The 25,345-nt window shown below is 39.4% G+C and overlaps 1 protein-coding gene across 4 annotated transcripts in view; it reads right to left on the reverse strand.

Moving 5' to 3' along the window:
• naaladl2 (N-acetylated alpha-linked acidic dipeptidase like 2) overlaps positions 1-25,345 on the reverse strand; it is a 399,262-nt gene that overhangs the window by 143,153 nt on the left and 230,764 nt on the right. For all 4 annotated transcript variants that reach the window (XR_002753301.1, XM_023339997.1, XM_023339998.1 and 1 more), the window contains one exon: positions 10,504-10,638. Coding sequence is in view for 3 of the 4 variants with exons in the window: in XM_023339997.1 (XP_023195765.1) it covers positions 10,504-10,638 (135 nt within the window). In the remaining variant the exon portion in view is untranslated. The remainder of the gene's footprint in view (positions 1-10,503; positions 10,639-25,345) is intronic.

Raw genomic sequence — 25,345 nt, forward strand, 5'->3', positions numbered from 1 at the left:
GGTGCATCTCTAAGACAAAATACTTTTAACCTTTTTGTTTTGATTTGTGGAACTAAATTCGTTTTGTTTTAGCTCAAATTTCTATTTGGCTTCAAAAACTGGTGAAAAAAAAATATTTTTAAGCAGTTAAATTTTTTTTAGTGCTGTATAGTACTGCATGACCTCTTTGTGTTAAAAACAATCCTCAGGGAAACATGAGACCAAAAAGAGGAAGTTTCCCTAAACCTTCTTATCAATTCCAGACAATGCATATGGATTTTAGTGAACTTACACAAAGCGGACCATATAAATATTGTTTGTTAATGATTGATGCTTTTTCTAAATGGGTTGAAATAGTCCCAGCAAAGCACGCAGATGCTTTGACAGTAGCTAAAGCTATTTGTAAAACTGTTATTCCATCACATGGCATACCACTACCTTTTTATAATAAAAAGTAGATTAACACAGTTAAGATTCAATAACCTGAAATTTATTATTTATTGCTTCACCTCATATTCACAAACATCACAAAGACCAGATGAGTTTTGTGGAAAGAATTGCTAAAATTACTGTGACTGTGCTTTATTCAGAAACGAGAAGCACTGAAAACGTCCACACACACGCCTACATGCCCACACACGCATACACTGCTGGGAGATTCACGTGACTTAGCAGTCAGTGGAAGCTGTGACTGCCAGCTCTGCTGCCATGCTGGACGGCTGTGAGCTCAAGGGGGCTGATGGCTGGATATCTGAGGGAAAATACAGACGAACCGCCAGTAAAGATGTGAAGCGGGGGCTCAAACTGTGTGTGACAGAGGTCCCCTGCCTGCAGCACCACAGCATGACAGCCCACTTTCCCCAGCTCCGCTCCTCCGACCCTCCCAGTCCGCCTGTCTGCTTGCCCTCTCGCTCCTGTTTAATGCATTATAAAAATTCACTGCTCTCTCTTATCTGAGCCACATAACCCATTTATCACTTTTGACAATGGCCACAAATGACTACAGCTAAAGAGAGGGGATGGAACATGTGGCCCTTATGCGTATTCAGTCTGCAGACATACAGAAGCAGAGAGCGTGAGAGAGATTTGTCAAATAGCGATTCCCCTTCATGATGAATGAGTTTACAGATGGGGCCGTTTCTGTGGGTAAGAGCTTTCAGAGAAGATTTTGTTATTTAAAGACACTAAAATGTGTCTCTGATTCTTGCAGAATAAATCAAACATAGTATCATACCTGTATTCACAAAAAAACATATAGCTGGCCCAGCCATCCATTTGTTTCATTTATTCATGACATCCAAATTTAACAGTGTCACAGTAAGAAAAACCTGGTGGAAACTATGGAGACTTTTTGACTTCCTCTGATTCAGTCTGTCCTTATGAAAAAAGGACCAAACATGCCTGTTACGGTCACTGACCTCTAGGGGCTCTCTTCATGAGAGAGCTCTTTCTTTGTGTTTCAGCTTTACCTGGCTGCCACAGGTGCAATGTGTTGGAGCTCGTCAGCCACCCCATAAAGAGCTTCAACCGGAGAGGTCAGATCCCTTTTTTCCTTGGGCCTTGATCTGATGTGATCTTGTCAGTGAGCTGATTGTTTGTGGAGACTTTGTATGGTTTTGCTGTGAGCATTCTTGTGAAGCATCAAGTGTATAACTTAAGTTTTGTTTCTCTTCACAGTGGAAGCTGGTAGGGGTTCTCTGCCATTTTGTTTAACTGTTTTCTCCTGTTTTTGGTTAGTCAGGGAGTTCAGGTATTGTACTTTCTTTTTCAGTTCTCTTCTAGAAAGTGTTTCTATTTTACAATTAAGAGTGGGATGTTATGTTTGTTGTTTTGGCCTTGGAGACCCTGAAGTTTAAAGCTTCCTTGTGCTTGTTGTCTACTGTGAGTGACATTTTACTTGAACTGCAAATTAAATTATAGTTTTGGTATTGACACCAACTGTTTAGGTGGCCTTCTTTTTGTGTTCCACCCAGTGCCAGACCTGACCCTTATTGGTTTTGTGGGGGGTTGTAACAATGCCCAAGACATCAGGAAAAGAACGGTGTGTCTCTACGGGTCTGGCTCTGTGGGTACAATTTCCTGCTGGCTAACTGTGACACTTTCACTTTCTGTTTAAACAGTCCAAGTATAAACATGGGTCTATTCAGCCACTCTGCTGTGCAGGAAGGAGATGGGTCCAGAGATGAATATGTTTGGGTGAGAAAGGTGTGAAAAACATCCAAACAAAAAAATGTAGGTGCTGGCTGAAGATCTGAAGTCCTGTTGAAAGAGAAGGTCACCAGAAGGCAACAATTTGCCTGCGACTTCTGAGAAGACGCTGTGTTCCCGTCAACACTTTGAAGCGCTGCATTAGAAAAGGTTAGATGGAAACAGCAAAATTATAAATAACTTTGAAAACAGTCCAAACCTCCAAGCTTGGAGGGGATGACTCTCCATTTTTCTGAAAAGTATGGTCCATGCTGGTTTACAACCACTACATATAGTTTATTACAGCCATGCATAACGTCTTCATCAGATGAAATTATGAAATGGTTGATCCACACACGTCTACTTCAAAATAGTTAGATTGAAACACACCTCACTAGCATTTTTTTGTGACATTTTAACAGTTTGCTTAAAATTTGCATGACAACTGGACAGAAATATAACTAGTGATTTTCATAGCATCTTCTTTGTTAGCTTCAAACACTGAAGCTAACACTAAATCTAATTTGACCATTTTTTTTTAGCAAAACGTAATCTAATTGTTACTTTTTCGAAACCAACAATCAGATTAGTTACTTATCATGACTATTTTTATAATTTTCCTTTAAAAATAAAAAAACAAACAATATATTTGCTCTCTTGTTGCGTCGCAGTGAGCACGTTACACAAAGTCACGTTTTCAGCATGAGGACAACTCACATGGAAAAACATACCAAGGAGTCGGTAACACAACAGTGTAAGGAGGAGAGAGATGTGTGTTTTGGAGCTGGATATACTGTTATTATTGTGAGTTTGTGTCAGCTAAAGATGACAGTGTTAAAGGCTCGCTGTAGACTGTACTGGCTACAAAGTCTCATCTAGCTTATCTCAACATGGCCATCTTTCTGTTCCATGAAAGGAAAGTAGCTTTATTGGTTCAGCCTTTGAAATAATCAAAAACTGTTTACTTCACTATAGGGTGGAGATTTTCTGCAGATAAAAGATGCCTGGCCAAGTCTGGAACAGCAGAAGTTGTAGTTATTTTTCCTGCTATGAAAGGTTTAGATAAAACAGTTTATTACAACAAATATCTTCTTTACAGTAAGTTTTTAATCTCAGTGCTAAACGTTTTGAGTTGCTTTGATTTGTTTTCTGCCTCCAATCCGACAGCCTCCAGAATGTTTTAGAAGCTCTTTCTCAAATTAAATATATTTCACCTCATGCATCTGAAAGCTAATAATTAAAACAGACATTGTGTCTAAAGTGTTGATCCAAATACCATGGATGAAACCTTTGTTTAGTTTATTCCAAATATCAATTTTATTTTTGAGGAGCACTTTTTGTGTTTTCTCAGATAGCAACACTTTTTTCAGAGTAAAATGGAATCTGATTTATAAATGCAAAAGTTTTGATTTATTTCTTAGAGATTAGCTACTGAGAGTTTCAAAGAAATTCAAATATTCTTCTTTGTTATCACTAATAGGCTGTTTCTGGATACGTTAGCAATCCAATATTCATTTCTTTTTCTTATTTTAGCTGTAAAAATAAAAGCAGATTGAAGTTGACTTGCAGTGCAGAATAAATAATATTTTTCTTAATGAAAAGTTTGCTCCTGCAGTAGTTGCACACTTGAGAGTGAGCACTTCTTGTGGACATACTTTGACAGAAATAATGTATGTCTGTTATGAATATAGAAAAAGGTTTGGATTTTTGACTTCAGCTCAAAAGTCTCATATTTTAAAATGTACTTTCACTGCTTTAACCATCTTTTCGCTATCAGTCTATGCCTCTGTTTTCTGGTCCATTTTATCTATGTGCTGTGAGAAGTAGATGAACTTGACCCGTCCAATTGTACGCAGTCAAAGTGATGAAAAGAAGAAGCAGAATTTTTTTTAAGTGCTCCTTATTATTTCTGCTTCGAGGATAAAAGAACTAAAGTAGCAAATGACCTTTTATAGATTCACAGTTAAAAAAGAATGACCACTTAAATTGTAGGATTTATTATATCAGGACATAATAAAAAGGATCTGTGGCCTCATGCCTACGAGGTACGTTCAGACAGAAACATGGCCTTCGTCCAGTTCCTTCCACGAATTCAGTTGGCTCAGAAATAATTTAAATGTCTGGTCATCCAAAGCACAACATATATTCGAGGCAAAAATTTATACAAACCACCTTTTGGTAAGGTGGTCTGCACAGATACACAGGCAGAGTACATCACAGTTTTCAGGGGGAAAACAAACAGTACCAGTTATTTGGAGGAATTTCAGACATTCACATACTGATGGGGGTCAAGCTGCTACACTGTAGCAACAGCCACAGAGGCCAGGCTGCCATGCACCACCCGGCCCTCTGACCACCAGCAGGTAGGCAGGTGAAGCATCTTGCTCAAGGACACAACCACTGAAACAGACAGAGCTGGGATTGAACCGGCAACCCACCAATCACTGGACAAACTACCACCGTCAACACCATCGTTCTTCAAAAATAAGACTTAGAGACTTTTTCCCCACATTGTTATAATGGGGTATTTATGTGGCAATTTTGGGGAATGGGATTAATTTAATACAACTTGGAATACGACTAACAAAATGTAGACAAAATGAAGCACTGTGAAAACTTTCTGGACGCTCTTTGCACTAATTTACATAGATTTCTTAAGGTGTGTGGATTCACTGGGTTGTTGCCGACATCTGGAGTGAACTTTCATTCAATGGGCCAAATGGAAGACATAGATATGCTTCAGAGTTTTTTCTACTTGCTATGTATATTATATTGGCTCTACCTTTTTAGTTTAAGTAATGGAAAGATAAACCGAACTGGAACATTTTATATAGAACTATATGTTTTATCTATTTTGTTTCTACTACCTCCAGTCTGTGCCGTCTAAACTCTAATCACTGAGAAGCATTCCAGTGACATCCTCTGCAGGGCATGTTTAATGCACATTTAAGAAACAGTAGTCATTGAAAGTGGGGAACTTCCACATCACAATCAATAAGGGTGTAATTAAAGGGCCTGGGAGTACTTTTTATAAAGCCATTTTAAGTTGCTCTGCTTCACTCGATTCTCCCTCTGCAGCAGTGCAGAAATTTGGGACACGTTTGGCGTGGAAGAGGAAGATGGAGAGGAAAAAAATAAGAACCGAATGAAACAAAGACCTGCAGAAATCCACCGAGAACAGGTTTAGTAGACGTAACAGTATGATCTCCTGTACTGCAATTACTGATTTGAAACATATTCCAATTAGGTCCCCATAACCTATAGTGTGATTATGTCAGTCAGCTGCTGCGGCAGGTAGAACAGGAAACTTTATTCTGCTGTGGCTACTTCTTTTGTACCCCCTGAACTCTTTGTGTCACTCAGGTTCAGCCTGCATGCTTCTGAAAAACGTAAAAAAGAAAACCAGGACTTGAAGCTGCAAGCAGAGGTGAACATCTCTTGCACCTCTGCACTAATCACAAACACATTTTTAACCCATTAAAAAATATATATATTTCACTTAAAAAGCATAATCTTCTTCAGGAAGCTGCTGGTCTTCACTGACATTATTCAGCATCCTGGACACAAACTGATGGGCACAACCAGCACCTCACAGCCTGAGCAGTCAACTACACCATTGTGAAATAAATATTTGACTATTTTAACTAGTTCCAGAGCCAGACTAAAAATTAGTCTTATTACGAAAATAAAGTCAGGATATTTTCTGGTAACGTTATGACTTTGTTTTTTTTATGGTATGGACTATTTTGTACAATCATGACTTTATTCTCATATTATTACAACTTTATTTCAGTAATATAATCCTTGCGTAATTTCGACTTTATTCTGGTAATATTAGGACTTTATTCTCATATTATAATGACTCTCTAGTTGTATAACTTTATTCTCTTAAAACTTAGGTTAAGTTTTAAAAATCACTGAGCCTGGCTCGAATACTCTGTCTTACTAATCTGTCTTTTTTTTCCTTTACATAAATACTGTAAAGTAATGAGTGTACATATATTGATCAACTTCATTTATTTATCCATAACACCTACACTCCCTGAGAGTGTGAAACCAAAGTCAAGTTCCTTATTTGTTGCACAAACATGGCCAAGAAAGCCGATTCTGATAATTATACAATGCTGAAGAAATTGTTAAAACCAACAAGAACAAACTATTCAAAGCTACTGCAACAGTTCAAAATATTACAGTTTCCAAACAGAAACACTCTCCTAATCATACATTTCACTGTGTTATAATGGTATATCTAATCTCACTATTCAATCTCCAAAGTTTGAAGGGACGTGGACAGACTCAATACAAACAAACACAAACAGGCAAAGGTGGAAATAAAGTGCCTATACAAAGTATTTACCCCACTGGATGTTTTTTCTCTTTTCATTGCTTTTATAAATCAAGCATGATCAACAGCATTATGCATATTTTGACCCTAAAAATAACAAACACAACAAAAACACCCCTTTAATATTTAACATAAAAGTAATAACTGTTTCTGAAAAATAATGAGAATTAAAAATATGTAACAAAAAATAATAATTGTATAATAAATCACACCCCTTAAATGGACTGACCTAATTCAACAGAGGTCCAACTAACTGGTGCTAGTAGTTTTACAATGACTGGAGTGGAGATTATTGAATAAAAACATAAAAACTTGAATAAATCCCCAAGAACCAAAGTGGGACTCTGAAATGAAAGGTCAGATATTATATGACACAACATATTTTCAGTAAAAAAACAACAACTACTGCTATAGTGCATTAGGTATTATGTATTTGAATACAGTGTGGCATTTAAAATATTGCCAGAAAACAATTCAAGAAAAGGCCACAGCTCTTAGTTCCTTCTCAACAGAATCTGGAATGTCGTAACTTTCCCTTTCAGATTGACAGTTCAGGATCAGCTGTACTATAGTGGAGGAATGTTAAATATTTTTCATTATTTTTCAATACAGAAGAAAAAAAATATATATATATATATATTTATATGTGGCTTTGACGTTTCAGCAATCAGCTCCAACTGGCTCCGTTAAGCAGCTGCCCAAGCAAGATGAGAGTTAAATTATTCATGCTCACAAAGCAGAAGCAGGAAATCATTTCACACCAGCCATTTCCACAGATCATCAGGTAATTTAATAATATAGGTTTAAAATCAAGGTGGAGGTTAATGTGGGGACAGGAGGACTGACAATGTTCAAACACAAGCTCCACCTGACTGCAGTCACACAGTTCTACTATGACCAGATTTAGTTCGCCTTGATGCTACAGTCCAACATTCACCGTCATGTTCTGCAGCTTTGCTCTCACAACTAGGCTCTTTATGAAAACATGACTGTATCAAATAAATCCCCCTTTTCCTATTATGAAAACAGAACATTAAATGACCAAAGAAACAAACAAAAATATTACTATGTATACATAGTAATGTTAGTTTATTAAAAGTGGATAAACTAATGCATAAATAGCTTAGTGATGATGAATGACTTGCAAGTAAAATAACAGGTTTTGGTGTCTGAATGTTTTCCATCAGGACACTGTCCAATGGAAAAGGCAATTTAGCTCTTCCATGGCCGGCTTCAGTGGATGACTCCAAACTGCCATGTTCATGTTTCCAGCCCTGCTGCCCCTCTCTCCTGTTGGAGCAGGAAGCAGGAAGCAGTAAATAGGAAGCCTCCTCTGGGGTCAGGAGAGTTTCTGCAGGTGACTCTTTCTTGCAGAGCAGACATCTTTGCAGACAAGTTTCTGCTATGTTCAGACAGGAGGCGATTTGTCAGTTTATGTGATATCTCTATTTGGACACAGAGATGCCCAGGAAGCGTAGAAAAGCTTTTTTGCGCCACCTTCAATGTTTTACTGTTCTGGTCAGGCCACCCCTATGAATATTTCTTCTGGACATGTCTAGCCGGATGTTTAAAGTTATTGTCCTGCTGGAAAGTGAACCTCCATTCTGTTTAAAGTTTTCTGCAGCCTCTAACAGGTTTTCCTCCAGGATTGCTCCATGTTTAGCTCCATCAACTCGGTCTGCCTTTCCTGACCCTTGCAAATGAAAGCATCCTGACAGCATGATGCTGCCACCACCATGTTAGCAGGGTTGGTGTGGTCAGGATGAAGTGAGATGTCAGGTTTTCATCACACATTATTTTAAGGGAATAAGGTAAATTTGAATCTGATTACATTTCAAGTACATTGATGTTTGTGGCTCCGATGACACAAACAGTGAAAAATGCAGTAAGCGGACTTTTGTGAGGCATGGTGCATATGGACACAAAACACAGCAACTACAGAGGAACAAGAATCCCGAGGCTCCCCAAGTCATCTCGCTGGTCTCCAAAGAGCAATTAAACAAGGACCAGGCAATGCAGCCACCTTTAATTGAACTAGAATTAAAAAAGAAAAAAAAGTGTAAAAAGAGACTTGTCTAGAAAGCAAAGAAAATTGAAAAGAGGCAAGCAGATGGAAACAAATGATAGTGGGATCCCTGGTGTGGTTATGGGTGCAGCTAATTGATTGGAGACAAAATACGTCTCTCTCACTCTTTGGCTTCGTCTTCCACTCAGTCTCTGTCCCTCGTAGTTCATCTACCAGTTTCACTCATTTGATGTTGTAGAAGGAGCCGACCCAGCAGGTTCATTCAGTGTGGGTTAGGGTCGGTCCACATTGTGAACACATTTGCGATACTTCAAACTGTTCAGTCCATAACCAGCAGAAACATCGTTAGAATAGGCATAACATCCAACATCAGGACACTGGACACCAGCTGTCCTTTCAGACCAGAGATACTGACTTGTTTCCAACAGAAAACCACACAGAGTGCAGCAAACACATGAAACAACTTCTGCACTATAAGATCAATACTTTTGTCAATATTGAATGTGTCACTTATTTGCTGAGTGACTCCTTAAGACAGCACTGAAGCACAACAGCGACAAATAACTGCACACGTGTGTGTGTAGCTAATATCTGAGCACCAGAGGAGAAGGACAGCATCCTGTTTTCCAGCCACTGGCCAGCTGCTTGGATTTATTGGGGAATAAATGAAAATGGATGGAGTGTACACACAAGAAATGAGGGAACATGCTGTCAACAGGAGATGATGGTGGAAAAACGCCTGAGTGGAAGACAGAGGGACGGATCAGAGGAGCAGTGGAGGTGACTGTATTATTGATACTGATAAGTTTTGTTTTTTTAAACTCCTGTGGAAATCTGCCAACATAAAGAAGAGGGGACTTCTTTCAAAACATAAAAAAAAATCTTAGCCTACAATATTACAACTGAAATGATAATTTTATATATTTTTGCCAAGACGTAGCAGTTTTAGTTTATTATTTCAAGCTGGGATATCAGTTGAGATGCACAAAAGTCTTTATGTTGCATATGAGCCTTGTAGAGAATGGAAGGTTGATCCTAATTTTGAGTATATTGAAAAAACTGGATTCATGTTTAAAACAAGGAGAACAGCCAAAATAGCTTCTATATAGCTTCTATATAAATATATGCAGAGAAGATGCTAGCATCTACTGACATGTAATCTATGAGCACCTTGTGACCAGGGTACCTAAGAACATCATGCCCAATGGACTCAACCCAAAGTCCTGTCTATGGCCCAAATTAGAGCGACTTCCCTAATTCATTATCCTGCAGCTGCACTCAGAGCTGACCAAAGCAATTTCCATCTTACAGCCGTGCTCTAAATAAATATGTGTACTCACCAAGCAAGCTGTAGGCGAGTACAACACCTGATCTGAGACTTCATTTGCAGTAATAGTTGGAGCACCCTCATTAAAACTGTTATTTGAAATGTTGAAGTTTGAAGAATGAATATACACCAAATATATAGATTGAACAACTTATATATTTGAAATGTTGAAGTTTACACCGGGCACAGTTCTTAGATCTGATTTTTTGAGCAGCTCTTAGTTTGAAAGATTTGGACTAACATTTAAAACAAGCTAATAATCTAAAAAGGTCATAGTTTGAACCGTTTTAATGTTTGGAATCATCACAATTTTTCTCCAAAGGTCACATTATATAAATATAAAAGACTTGGATATTATGTAATGTACTAAATCATCTAAACCAGATGGGGTCAAATTCAACTTTGCATTTCCTTTAATTTATTCAGGCTAAAGGTAACATAATCCATGAATATAAACTAATATCACTATTGATCTGTTGAAGTCACACAACTTATAGAATAATTTGATTTGTGTTTTACAAACAGATAGCAAAGCTGAGCAGCTCTCTGATGAGGCCCAATGAAAGACAGACAAAGTTAAAAGTTGCTACAGTTAATGCGATTCCATCAGCAGCTCTGCAAATGATTTGTTGTGCTTACCTGTGTTGGGAGGCATGGATAAAAGAGTGCAGGCATCTGCTCCCTGTTCCACTGATGGTGGTGACAATAAAGTCTTGGCAAGGAAGGCGGAGATGGGCTGAACCAGCAGGGATGTGAGACTCCCTCCAGACCCAGCTAGCAGAAAAACAAAACAAAAGACAAGCAAGAAAAAGAAAAAAGGCAATTAAAGACTCTCTTTTGGATCTTTCTGCAAACCAACAAAATTACATTTTATGTAATGTAGTTTATAAATTGTATTAAATTAAAAATCTTACACTGCATTGTGATATAGGAAATGTTTGAAAATCACTGACATGATGGCATTTGATGCTGTTCAATAAAACAAAATATACTCAGTCCTTCTTGATTTTAACAGTTTTTTTAAGTACAGTTGATGCCTTAAGTCTTTTTTATATAAATTAAATAAATACTGAACAAGAAGAATAAAGGGCCTGAAATGAAACAGCCTCTGTTCACAATTGTCACTACAATGGATAAGATTACAACACTGAGAAAACCATAATATCTCTGTTACAATATTTTGATATATAGAAAAAGCTACAATAATTGGATCTATAATAGTAATTTATTGTTGAAAATTTTCAAAGGTTTTCTGGGGCACTGAAAACCTTTGCACTGCACTGCACTGCACTATATATATATATATATATATATATATATATATATATATATATATATATATATATATATATATATATATAGCCATACAACTCATAGAATCAACATATTGAATAGATATATTTTCTAAGGGTCTAAAATTATTAGTAGCAACATCCTTTGTTTTTATCTTATTTTCCATTCCTGCTTGTTTTATGGTTAAAGAGAACCATCAACTTAACAGTCATGTTTTTGGAGGAATCTGGAGTACCCAGAGAGAACCTACATATGTATGGGCAGAAAAACTCCCCAGGCTGGGATTGGACCTCAGGCGACTTATTCTACTGGACTGCTTCAAATAGGGACAAGCTCAGATGGATTGAAGAGACACTTAGCTCTTCTTTTTAATTAAGCTCCTCTTCAGTGTTCATTTTGCATGTATCCTCATCTCTAACTGATCCTGTTTAAGCAGAAATATTATTACCAAGGCGATTAAATTCATGGAAATGTGTTGATAAGAGCAGAGTATGAGCTGTAATGTGTTCTGTTCCGTCACGTTGTGACGGACCCGAACTGAGAGTTTGAAGCCTACAGAGTTATTTTTAAACAGGGTTTTCTTTAGCTTCAGTAGAATTACAATATTAGGGACATTATGTCCCTCTGCAGCATGTAGTAGAAGAAGAGCAGATCAAGTAGCAGAACAACTATGTACATATAGGAACTAAGTTGTTGCAGCCTTTCGTTCCAAAAAAGCAAAATAAAAACTCCAATAAAGGCTGTGGGTGGTAACAGGTGGTTTGGGATTTGTACGCACTTTGACTTGATTCATTTATTGTAAAAGTAGAAATAAAGGTCTTGTAACTTAGTTGAAATGAAAAATAATCTCAATTTAATGTTTGAAGGTGTAAACAAAACAAGTGTAAATAAGTGTAAATAAGTGTTCAAGTGTTCAAAAAAATCATTCTACCAAAACCTCCCATCCACACCAGACATCCACCAAACAATCCTCCCAGCACCAAGCACCCGGTGTGTTCTTAATTACTCAAATTGGTGGGAGGGTCTAACAATTAGCAACGTAAATTAAACAATTCCAAATATAAAAATTAATTACACATTTTAATTCTAAATTAACTTAAATATATTCAAACTACCCAAAGAACAAAACAAAATTGGTAGAAATTATAAACTACAAAACTTTTACATAAATGGCCACGGCATAAGTAATGGCACAATTTTAACAGTTGTTAAAAGTTGAGTGGAAGACAGATGGGTGAAGATTTAGAGAAATAGTTTAGATTGGTGCAAATTTTTATAGTGTATTGCAAAAATGTTCATACTCCTTTAGATTTTTCACCTTTTTTTACATTACAACAACAAATTGCTAATAGTAATTAAAAATTTTAGGATTTTAAATTATTCCAAAGAGCAGCCCAGATGCCAGTAGAGGGGAATGAATATTTTTGTGGGTGCCAATTTATAAGAACAGCTGTGACTCATTGGTTTAGACAAATATATGCTACATCAGTGATGCATCTATCAGTATCTGGTCCTTGTTTGAGCGTATACCACCCGGCTTCATTCTTCAAAAGAAACTCTCGTCCTTAATTAAAACAAATGCACAAAGTTTTTCAAAGACAAAATTGCGATACATGCTCAAAAATGATATGTAACATTTCTCCAACAATTCATCAGCTCAACAAATGAACATGGTCACAATTTTTTCCCCAAGTAAACTGAGTAAATGAGTAAATGAGTTACTACTCACCTTAATAACTGCAACACAGTTCACCAAAAACTAGTCAAACACTTTTCTATCACATGTGATGAAGTCAGCTGTTCTAACCTCTCCACAAACAAGTTCAATAAGAATTTTCAATTAGACATTATTTTCAAAAGCACATGAAGAGAACTGATGTGTTCACAGGAAGAAAATGGAAACTCAATGCAGAAAGACCTTCCAACCCTCACACTAATTTAACATTTTTATAAAATCTAGCTTGCATTCAATATCATTATAAACAATACATATGTTGCTTACATGCGACCTTTACTGGCTCCAATCTGTAGAGAAGTTTATATCTGAAAGAAAATTGTGTAGGCAAATTCACAGAAATGTGTTAAATAGTGTTTTGTTGTATTTTCTTGCCAACTGCCAGATAATCTACAGCCAGTAATAATTCAGTAAAACAGGTTCAGTGTTGCCAAATATCTAATTTCTTCAGCTAGTTTTATTATGTGTACTCAAGTATGTTATTATGCATCACATTTTATCCCAGCTACCCTTGCAGTTGATATATATTTTGCTCTAAGTTTGTTAAGAATCAATGTTCTAACCTTAGCAGAGAGGAGAAGTTCACCATCCAATGGAAAATCCCTTGGGGACTGTTTGAACCAAATTTATGGTGGATGACTTTCTGCCACACTTCTAGAAAGTGTCACAGCAGCACTCCAGCCCACAAGATGATTAATAATCCATGAACCACATGGGGGACATGACAAGAGGGTGTACAGGGAGGGGAGAAAGCAAAGGGGTGAGAGACTGAGAAAGGAAAGGCAGCCAGAAGTAAAAATGACAGCGCAAGTCTGGAGACATTTGGAGAAGATTGGAGAGAAAGAAGTCCTGGAGGAGAAGAGATGAGGGTATGGAGGGGAGAGGAGTAGATAAGACAAGGGGTGAATAGCAGATGAAGTGGCAAGAGAGGAAAAACTTTAGAGAAGATGAGCAGAGGGGAAACGAAAGAGATGAGAAGACTTAGAGAGGAGAAGAAGAGTGCGTGCTGAGGCACGTAGAAAGACTCAGGAAGAATGCAAATGAGAACTGGACCAGGTTCAATAAGTAACCATTTGAAAATTGACCATTACTTGCTTTAGATCAAAAGCCTAAAATATGAATGGAAAACCACAAATGCAACAATTCAATCATAGAAAAATCTATTGTTAATTTCTTTATGTCAAATAAATAAACAATTTAGATACTTATTATTTAAATATTTACTAATTATTTCATATCTAGTCGGAGTCATGCAGATTGGATCTCATTGTTTCCATAGCAACGGAGTTTGCTTAGGGGAAGTTTGCTTTGAAAAAGAGGCAGTAGACTGTGAAACCACAAATACTGATTTGGCAATGACGTCACAAGATTTTGGGAACAATTGTTCCCTTGTTCCCAAAAACAAAACTGACCCGGTTGGAAAAAACAGCGGAGAGTTCCTGTACATTTTCAGATTGAAAAATAGTTGGGTGAATGCCAAACACTTTTTTCAGTCTTGTCTTTGAGAACAGGGAGCAACACACCACTGGTTGGGGTTTCACAAATGTTCCTATCTGGTAATTGAACTTCTCCATCCGGGGAACAGTTGACCTCAAAAACAACGGAAGGCCTACAATTCAGAGGTGATCTTTTGGACAAGTCGACGGCTGTGACATCTTTGTTGACTCTCTCTGCCTCTTGAGATAAATTTCCTATCTGGGGAACTTAGTAATTCAAACACACTGGTGTATGTGCCTTTTAGTGGAGACTTCTGTGGCAAAGCCAGAGATGAAATTGATGAAGTGAAAACTTGCTCTGTCAGTTCAGCAAAGGCTTTTGCTGTGAGGTCAGCCACAAATAAATCTTCCCCGGCCAGGTCAGTTTTCTCTTTGGGAATGATTGAAAACTCTACAATATTTCATAAGCAATATTTCTGCACTTTAATTACCTGTCTTTAATTACTGCTGAAAATGTAGTAAATGTTGCAATTTTGGCCCCAAATCAAACCGAACTACAATACTCATCGAAATAAAGGCTTTCAAACATCCATCTGTGTGTAATTGTAACAGGGTTTTATTTTAACAGTATTATAGATGTGGAGTTTGTCAAAAATTGTTTATTTATTCATTGAAATTTATTTTGTTTAGTCAAGAAGTTGTTTCTCCAAACAACTCCAGCATTTGCCACGGCAACGCGTGTGCTTAAACAACAAAGAGAGAGAGTAAAAAGCTACGAGTGGTTTTGTGTTGTTCACCTGTTCAAGTTATTTTACCTTTGTTTACGTTTGTTACAGCCGCTGTGATTTCTGGATGTTCAATAAACGTCAAAATTGGACAAAGGTATTTTCCGGACAATAGAGCTCATCTCATTATAAGTCGCACCCACAAAATTTTTTAAAACAACTGGAAGCCGCACCGGGCTATAAGCTGCTGGTATCACCTCCGCTCTCGGTTTTCCACAATAAATCTGCTATTAAGGACGCAGCCCTGCGTCTCCGCTAAACCATAGATTAGTTCATGACGAGCTTACATGCAGCAGTTATCGATCTGTACTGCCAGATCGACAGCCTTCAACTTAAAAGCAGCATCATATGAACCTGTTTGTGTGGTTTCCATGATGACGGGGTATGAGTTTCAAAATATTTCTCCATCGTGCCTGCTGCTAGCATGTGCTTGTTCTAAATGAAAATCAGCACTTCTTTCTTTGATTTCCAATTTTGACTTCCAATGATTCAGTTCCTGCTTTTAACAAAAAACACTGACATAAAATATTGTCTGTCACTGCAGCAGACATCCCACCCCATTTGAGTAGGGAAGGCTCAAATGGGCCGGGGTTGGCGTCCCTTACTTTAACTTCTGAAAGTTGGCAAGCTGAGTATAAACATGATGGTGAGATCAAAAAATTATTTTAAACCTAACTCTCCCATGAATATGAATGATTTGGGGCATAATGGTTGCACTACAATAGGTCAAGCCACTTAAGGTAGAAGATGGGCATAAAATCTGAGAAAGGTTTAAATGCTATCAAAAACTGGATCCGGATTCACCCCACAGAATGTAGCTGTAACATGATTAGATACAATATCACATTCTGGGTACACTCTAAATCATTCATGTTAGTTTATTGCATTCTCATATCTAAACCAGGGCGGGAGTGATGGATCGATGGATGGATGGATGGATGGATGGATGGATGGATGGATGGATGGATGGATGGATGGATGGATGGTTGCACAGACAGCTGGACGGATGGATGAAACTTAAAAAAAAGGCACAGATTTATTTAAAACCCAGGTTTTTGAGGAAACATGCTACATTTTATTGAAATGCTTTACATCAGGGTGCAGGGTTCTCTGCACCCCGATGTAAAGCCTGCAGCATTTTTTTAACACATACTCAAGACTATTTCTAATTCGGATGAAGTATAAAATATAGGAGAGCCTTTAGTTTGGTCATCTCTAACAGCCTTGGTGATCCATTGGGTTCCAATGAATGTATAGCTGATAAAAATCCAGTCTGACAAAACAAATTGTCTTAAGCTCATGTAACAACATGAAAGAGCTTGTTCCAATCCTTATTTCTTTTCTCACCATATTTGAAGCATTTTTCTATAATGCTTCTCATTTTTCTCCTGGAATTAACCGCTCTACAGCCCTTCTCCTCTTTTCTCCATCCTCTGAATGTTCAGAAAAGCGAAAACTCAACAAATCAATAGTTGGGCAGCATCTACGCTCTGTAAATCAGCCTTTCCATTACTGGACACTGATATTGACTGATACCTGGATTGACAGACTGGCTCTAAAGTACAATTTTTCTTTGTGTGTAGGTGGGTGTGTGTGTATGTGCAGGGCACTGACATCTTGACATATTCACAGAGGCAAGACATCTGCTGTTACTATGATGTAGAGGGGAAACAGAAATCAGCCAACTACTTAGATGAAAAACTGTCAAGAAGCCTTTAAGGAACTGAAAGTAACCGCAAGCTTTCCCCAACTGATGTCTGTGTTTAATTGGCAATGTTCCGACTTATGTTTTGTTTTTGCCAATAACTGACATCATTCTAATAATTTATGTCCAAATATAACAAAAAGGAGGATGATACTATGTGGACATGGGGTGACAACTGTAAAAGCTTTCATTATACAGTCAAGCTATTGGAGCTTTATTATGTAATGTAGAAAACTGGAATAGATATAGCTGTTTTCTCTTTATATTTAAAATCAAATGTATTTTTGTTTCACTACTTTAAACATAATAACATAATGTTGGAAGATTTTTAATAATAGATGCCGTTCTTTTCAGGAAGTCAAATATGTGGTAAAACTTTAAAAACATAAACATCTTTTCAAAGGTTTGATCACATGTAGTCTGTACAAGACTTGAAATTTCTTAAGCACAATGACGTCAATCCCATGACTATTTTATTTCATATATTTACTATTTTTTTAAAACACAGAATTCAAATAGATTTTTATTTTTTGTAAACAAAATAAATAATAAAAAAAGGATTTTCTTGAAAAGTGAAAATGGGTTAAGAAGCATATAATGAGCTTTTGTTGTCATTGGATTGACATTAAATGTGACAAATATGAACTAAGCAGCATTTACAGGAACATATGTCCAGCCACCTGGCCAAAAGACACAGCTGATACAGCAGCTGTGGCTAAGAAGACAGAGTGTTCATGGACCAATTGGAAGGCCAGTAGTTCAATCCCTGGCTTCTCCACATCATTTATCAAAGTGACCTTGTGGAAGACACAAAACTCCACTTTACCCCTGCACTATGCTTGGTGCATAAAGGACGGAATAATAATAAAAAGCTTTGACTTGGCGATACAACATGTGTCAATAGTTATTAGATGAGGCTTTTAGTCTGTCATTTGTTTGGGGCATGAGGAAATTTGTCAGTTAAAAAAGGACCAAAGCACAACTTAAGTAATTCTTACACTTTTTCATCATCTGGATAAATGTAAGGATCAACTCCAGGATCTCGTCATGGCCTTCAGCTACTACTCCAAAGCTTTTGACAAGTAAAATGAAGTCTTCTGTGGCATGTCGCCGTACAGATTGGTGATCAAACAACACTGTAAGCATTCTGCGATTTTAATTACCACAACTACAGCAGTCATGGAGTGAGCTTAGGCTTTTCTGTAACACCAACCTGAAAAAGTCATTTTATGTGATCACTTAGAAATCAGCACTGTTGAGCAGGAGGATGTCTGGCTGTTGGAAGCCTTCCCTGTGGCTCTGACATTAACTCCAACAATAGCTGCATTTCCATTGACCGTATAACTACACAATTTGACATTTTGAAAATAAATTTGCTAAATGCAAATACACCAATTTTGAAAAACATGTTTTTTGATTCAAAGGTTTTTGGTTTATTTTGCAAAACTGGGAGGGAAACAGTTTTTTGGCACTAAATGAGTCACATGATCAACAACCAGATGTTTTAGAAATACATCTTTATGAATCTGTTGATCTTCATTTATTCTGGTGAGAACCATTTTCACCAGAATAAATGAATTTATTCTTATGTTTTAATTCAGCTTACATGACATTCCTACAATGGTACGATGCATAGCAAAAGGCCTGCTTACAATAAGACATCAGAGCCATTAAATAATGAAACCCAACACTGATGTCTAAAAAGTCTAAAAGAAAATCCTAATGTCATACACAGTTGACAAAATTGTGCATAATTCTAGAGAAAACTATAATATGACAGAGGATAAAGAAACAAAAAATTGACATGAAACTAATGCAATCCTTGAAAGCATCTCAATGATCAAAGCAAAGGAAAGAAACGCATTACAGCTAATAAGCTCAGCAGGAGCCACATCACTACATCACACACACACACGCACACACACACAGAGAGAGACAAAAAAGACCCAATCTGGAAAAAAATCCTTTCTTTCCTGCAACCTTCTCCTTACAGTCTGATGAAGTCAATGCAAACATTCATGTTTGTTTTTTTTTAGTAGATTAATATACTGTGGTTTGTTCAGTGGTGACCTGAACCTCCTCCTGAAAGGTTTCAGAGAGGATTGTTTTCAGTTATTTCCACATTGTTTACATTATGGTAGCGCAATGTTCTCCTGTCTTCACCTTCAGTCAATTAAAAATCTTTCCAAAACAGTTTTTTGTCTCTTGGTCACCAATATTGTTGCAATAATGTTCAACCAAACTATTTATTTCTTTATAAACGTACTCATGTACAAAGTGGTTCTATGTATGTTTCTGTCCAAGTACATTCTATTATGTTCTCGGAGCATATTTGGAGCTATTATTGTCAGTTCGCACATTTATACAGACTTTAAACGAAGTCTAAGTTAATCTAAAAGTCAAGAAACGATATGTATACCAGAGGTTTGTCATCAGATAAGTGGCCTGGAGGGAATTCACTTTTTGTCATTTGGCTACTTTGGTTTGGATAGCTTTTCTCTCAATGACATTGTTATTTGAAGACTGTACAGTGTATTGACTCAGGTTATTATTGTTGAGATTGACATTTGATGATCTGAAACATTTAAGTGTGACAAAAACAAAATTTGCAATGCAGTACCATGAAAAACCCTTCTCACCATCATCAAGGATAGGCATGAGCAAATAAATGACCACACTCCAAATTGTATATAAATTGTTAAAACTAAAATGCATGATGCAAATATTTTGAGCTAAAATTCTAATAACATTATATATGCCTGTAAATGGCAAGCCTGGATATTCAAAATGGTACACAACAATATTGGCAATTCTAGGTATTCTGTACCTGCACTTAATATTCTCTTGCTCACAGAAAGAAACCCAAAAATATAAAAAAATTAAGGATGCAGAGCCAACAGGTGCTGTTTGTGGGTTTTCATCACTGTTGTTATAAAAGACTGGCTGTGGTTTGATGTCCCCAAACCAATCAAATGGTGGATCCAAAGAATAAGTAATCCCTCTCTAATGATGATGGTGTTTTAATGAAAGTTTAATGACACCCTTAATACCCCGGTATACTAACTGTCACCGTGTGCTAAAAACCGAGAAAGATGAGGGAAGAACAAAGACTGAGAGAGGGGCCGAGGCTGTGGTTAAGAGACAAGACCACTAGCTGTTCTGCTAGGGATCCTGAAGGGTAACTACTACATGGTGTCTTCATTTCACAAGTAAATGCAACTCCTGGTTTACATTCAGACAGTTCACTTCTCATCCAGAGTTTATCTCTTTGCAGACCAGACAGCAGGCCAAAGGTACATCTAAATCAGTGAATACTGAGGGAATACCGCAGCTTCTGTTGTATGAATAACAGAAGTACAACTGAAACCAGAAGTTTAAATGCTCCAAATAAAAAGACACACCGTTTTCCTGTCTGAGGTTAAATCAATAAAATCTTCTCTTGTTTAGCTGACTTAAGATTTACCAAAAGTGTTTATATTTGAGAAATGTCACAATGCTGAAAGACAGAAATGCCTGGTATGTGTGTTTAATTTTCTTATTATTCTTGTGTAACATTTTAATGTTATAAAAAACTGAATAAGAGGTTTTCATCATGGCTATGATCAACCAAATTATAAGAAAATATTGCAATATTTCACTCTGTAATGAATCTATATGTACACTTTCCGAAGTTATTGCCAAAAATATTCAACTTTTTCATGATATTCAAATACTTTTGAGCTGCACTTATAGCTTGATAGACAAGCAGATAAATATCTTCATGAAAATATGATGTCCTCATGTCTGCACATGCCTGCAGTTGCTTTGTCTGCTGTACAGTTGCTTTTGGCTGGCTCTGTTGAGGTTTTGTGACATTGCCCCTCATCCATAACACAACAGCAGAGGAAGCGTCTACACCTCACCACTCCTCTGCTGTACGTGACTGTATGAAGCAATAATCTGATGATGGAAAAACTTTGTCCCTTAGAGGGAAACATGATGCCAGTGGCAGTTTGTCTGGTTTATTAGTGAAAGACCTGCACTAGACAAGCAGTTGTGATTCAGTAATTAATTTTTATAAGAACTGAGGATAACAGTTACTTGATGGTACTATAAATTGGCCAGGAAAATACATAATACTGCCCCTTTAGCGCTGCCACCATCATCTTTGAGGTTGGTGTTCAGAGGTAATTTGAGTTCCACACCTTTTTCATGCAAGACAAGAAAATCAGCTTTAGTCTCATGTAAATGTTTGAATGTTTGCTGTGACCAACAGGATGGCTGTGGAGTACATCCTTAATACCGGCCCTGTCAGCAGATTCTTCCACCTAAAAGCTAGGCAGAAGGAAAGCAACAAAAATCTGATGAAGTTGATGCACTGTAAACCATTCCATTACAGAGCCCAAGATAGAAAATACTCTAATACCACCTCACAATTATGCTTGTGCTCCCACAGGTATAAAGTACCTGTGGGAACTGTGGCAAATACTAGCTTCGCATATTCCTTTTGTGCTTTAGCCCTGACATATCGGTCCACTTTGTCGGTTTGCTTTATGACACCACATGACGTGATAATGGTCAGCAAGGGAGAACTCTGTTGCTTACACAGAGAAAAAAGTGTTGCTGGTGGCACTGAGTCTGGTTTAATGCTAACAAAAAAACATCAGACCACCATCTGCAATCAGTTATCAATCTATTAGTAATGGCTAAAACTGAAAAATTAACAAAAGCTGCTGTTTAAATTAGATTTTCCAAGAGGGAACAACACATTTCATTTGTCAGACTAAGAGCACATTGCCCGTCTAAGTACATACTGAGAATAAAATGAAAATAGAACCATTATTCCCATTTATATGAGGAAAGATAAAAGGTATGTGGCCAGTCAGAAGTCATCAGATATACTCAGGATGTATTATTCAGGCTACAGAGATGTTAATAAGGAGGTTAAGGCCCAGAATTACTTTTTCTTACCAGGAAATGAAGCAGAAGCACAACGACACAAGGGTCAACCGCAGCTGAATACACAGCCACGCAGTAAATTTGTACACACACAGGTCATACCACTTGGCGTTTCTTCCGCTTGACAAAATGAGTGGCTTTGCCAGATCTCAGCAGCTTGCTCTGCAGTGTGCACACATGAGAACATAATGAGATTAGAACTGAATCAGCCTGAAGCCACTTTCACTCTGATATGGGAACACAGCCACTTGTAGAATTATTCATTCCTGTTAAGTTAGGTTATATTTTGTCATTTGACAACCACAGATTTCAATTTCTAATTATATTGAGATTTCATGGAATACAACAACAGTACATGAAACTACAGTAAATATACAGTGTGATATGAATTGATGTGTCATAATCTGTTGTTGCCTTATTGAAACCTGTTGAGCTGTGGATCTCTGTAGTTGTTCCAGAGTTGCCATTTGCCTCTTGGTGGTTGGGCCATAAAACACCAACAAAACAAAACATGGTGGTTATAAAACTAAGTGAAAAAATGTGGGTGTACATCCAAAGAAATTTAACTTGATGAATCGGAACTTGTTGAGGTTATTGGGGTCCAAAGTGGTGAAAATAATAAATAGTTAAGATGTTAGCTAACACACATGTACTTGTGTCTCTCTGTTGCAAGTGCACATTTGTATGGTAAGAGGTTCTTCAGCAGTGGTCTTATTCTTCATTCAGAGGAGAAAACTTGATTGAAAGGCAGCTACAACAAAGAATGAACGCTTCATATGCTTCAAAGAGAAGACAGAATGCAGGCGAATAACTGGAGAGGAGAGTAAATGCCTTTGACCTCTGACACTGCTGTCAGTAATCTTCTTCCTCCTTATTTTACATTTAAATAGAAATCGATTTGCTTTCTGGAATGGAGGAAGCTTGAATGATCATGGTCACAACAAGTCCTTATGAGGTACATCATGTCTGCATATGGCCAGATTCAGGTTACAGTTTCACACACAGGGAGTTGCAGGAAACAAAGGATGGCACCGACCTATTACTCACAGAATGCAGCTTAATAGAAGATGGGAAAATGGAAATGGAGAACATTTGATTTCATTTACCCCTATTTAATCTAAACTATGTTTCTGACCAGATTAGGGAATGAAAAGGTTTGCCATAAGTTGATTCTAGAAATGTAGAAAACTTCATTCTAGTTGTACAAATATTTCTTCTCTAGCTACAGAATTTACATCAGTTATTATCACCATCAAGCATTCCATCTGACGCAAAAAGTTATGCGATACAAAAGCAGTGGCGACTGGCCAGTAGGCATAAAATCTAACATCTGCATGTTTTTCACCAATCTGTCTGGTAACAACACAGAGGCTAATGCCAATTTTTTATGATCTTATTCTAATTACCAGTACCTGCACATAGTTTTTTTGTCTGTATAATTACATAATTTCCACAAATTTAATTAGATTAAACAGCTGCTACTCAAGTATATCTTGAGGCAGAACTACTTTTAGAGCAATCGGCCGATCATAACGCCCGTTTCACATGGCAGAATGTAGGAACGATTATAGGAATGCAAAACTGTTGACTTGTCATGAAGCGGTGTGGTGGAGTGGTGAGGCAGAGGCAGCGGACCCAGGTAAGATGAAAATGATGATTTTAATGGTAAATAAGTCCAGTAACAAGCAGCAGGCACAAGGAAAACACTGACTACGACTAGACTGAACAACCACAACGACAAATTGACGAGGACCCGACGAGGAACAAGGAACACAGGTGGAGTTAAATACACGGGAGGGTAATCACAGAACGAGACACACCTGGGATCAATCAAGGGGAGGACAGGACAACGAAGAGACGCAAGGACACAGAAAACTCTAAATAAACACAGAAAAACACAGATCCTGACAGTACCCCCCCTCAAGGGCGGCTACCAGACGCCCACAAAACAAAAACACAACAAGGGTGTGCGGAGGGGCGCTGGACGGGGGGCCAGAGTCCAGAAAAAACAAAAAACAACCCACCGTTGTGGGCGGAAACACAGGGAGGGCCAAGGGTCCAAAAACAACAAAAAACTACCCACTGGGTGGGCGGAGGCAAAGGAGGCGGGAACCACGGAGGTGGTCCGGCGGTCGTCCGCGGCGGCGGGAACCACGGAGGTGGTCCGGCGGTCGTCCGCGGCGCTGGAGGCGGGAACCACAGAGGCGGTCCGGCGGCCGTCCGCGGCGCTGGAGGCGGGAACCACGGAGGCGGGAACCACGGAGGCGGGAACCACGGAGGCGGGAACCACGGAGGCGGGAACCACGGAGGCGGTCCGGCGGCCGTCCACGGCGCTGGAGGCGGGAACCACAGAGGCGGGAACCACGGAGGCGGGAACCACAGAGGTGGGAACCACGGAGGCGGGAACCACGGAGGCGGTCCGGCGGCCGTCCGCGGCGCTGGAGGCGGGAACCACGGAGGCGGTCCGGCGGCCGTCCGCGGCGCTGGAGGCGGGAACCCCGGAGGCGGTCCGGCGGTCGCTGGAGGTGGCGACGAGGAGTTCCGGGGGCCGCCCACAGACGGCGACGACGAGCCCCCCGAGGCAGGGTCTCTGGTGGAGAACATGGGGTCTCAGTTGGAACACAGGGGGTTTGGGTCTCGGGAGGAACAGATAGGAACTGGGTCTTGGTCGGAGCGCAGGGGGTCTCGGTCGGAGCGCAGGGGGTCTCGGTCTCGGGTGGAACGCAGAGGGCCAGGGTCTTGGGTGGAACGCAGAGGGCCAGGGTCTCGGGTGGAACGCAGAGGGCCAGGGTCTCGGGTGGAACGCTGGAGGTCAGGGTCTCGGGAGGAACGCTGGAGGTCAGGGTCTCGGGAGGAACGCTGGAGGTCAGGGTCTCGGGAGGAACGCTGGAGGTCAGGGTCTCGGGAGGAACGCTGGAGGTCAGGGTCTCAGGAGGAACGCTGAAGGTCAGGGTCTCGGGAGGAACGCTGGAGGTCAGGGTCTCGGAAGGAACACTCGGAGTCTCGGTAGGAACACAGGGAGTCTCGGTAGGAACACAGGGAGTCTCGGCCTCGGGTGCGCCGGCTGGAATGCCGGCTGGAACGGCCTCAGGTGCGCCGGCTGGAACGCCGGCTGGAACGCCGGCTGGAACGGCCTCGGGTGCGCCGGCTGGAACGCCGGCTGGAACGGCCTCGGGTGCGCCGGCTGGAACGCCGGCTGGAACGGCCTCAGGTGCGCCGGCTGGAACGCCGGCTGGAACGGTTCGGGTGCGCCGGCTGGAACGCCGGCTGGAACGGCCTCGGGTGGAGCTGGAGGTGCTGGTCCCGGAACTGGAGCAGGATCTGGGCTGGTGGAGAAACTGTGCGGCTTGGGAGGCAGAGGTTCGCCAGCCATGACGGCTAGAGCCGCCATACACTCCCACTCTGCCTCCCTCTGCAACTCCACCAACCCCGGGTGCAGAAAGCGAGGAACCCAGTAGTCCAGCAGCAGTCCCAAGCGGATGGCGAAACCGAGGCGTCGGATGGCAGCGTACGGCTTGGCCATTGCCTCCTCGTACTCTCTGATCGTTTCCGTCAGCTCCCTTAACTCCTCCGGGTCCATGGTGGAAAG

The sequence above is a fragment of the Xiphophorus maculatus genome, chromosome 9, assembly GCF_002775205.1.
Source record: "Xiphophorus maculatus strain JP 163 A chromosome 9, X_maculatus-5.0-male, whole genome shotgun sequence".
Taxonomy (NCBI): Eukaryota; Metazoa; Chordata; class Actinopteri; order Cyprinodontiformes; family Poeciliidae; genus Xiphophorus; species Xiphophorus maculatus.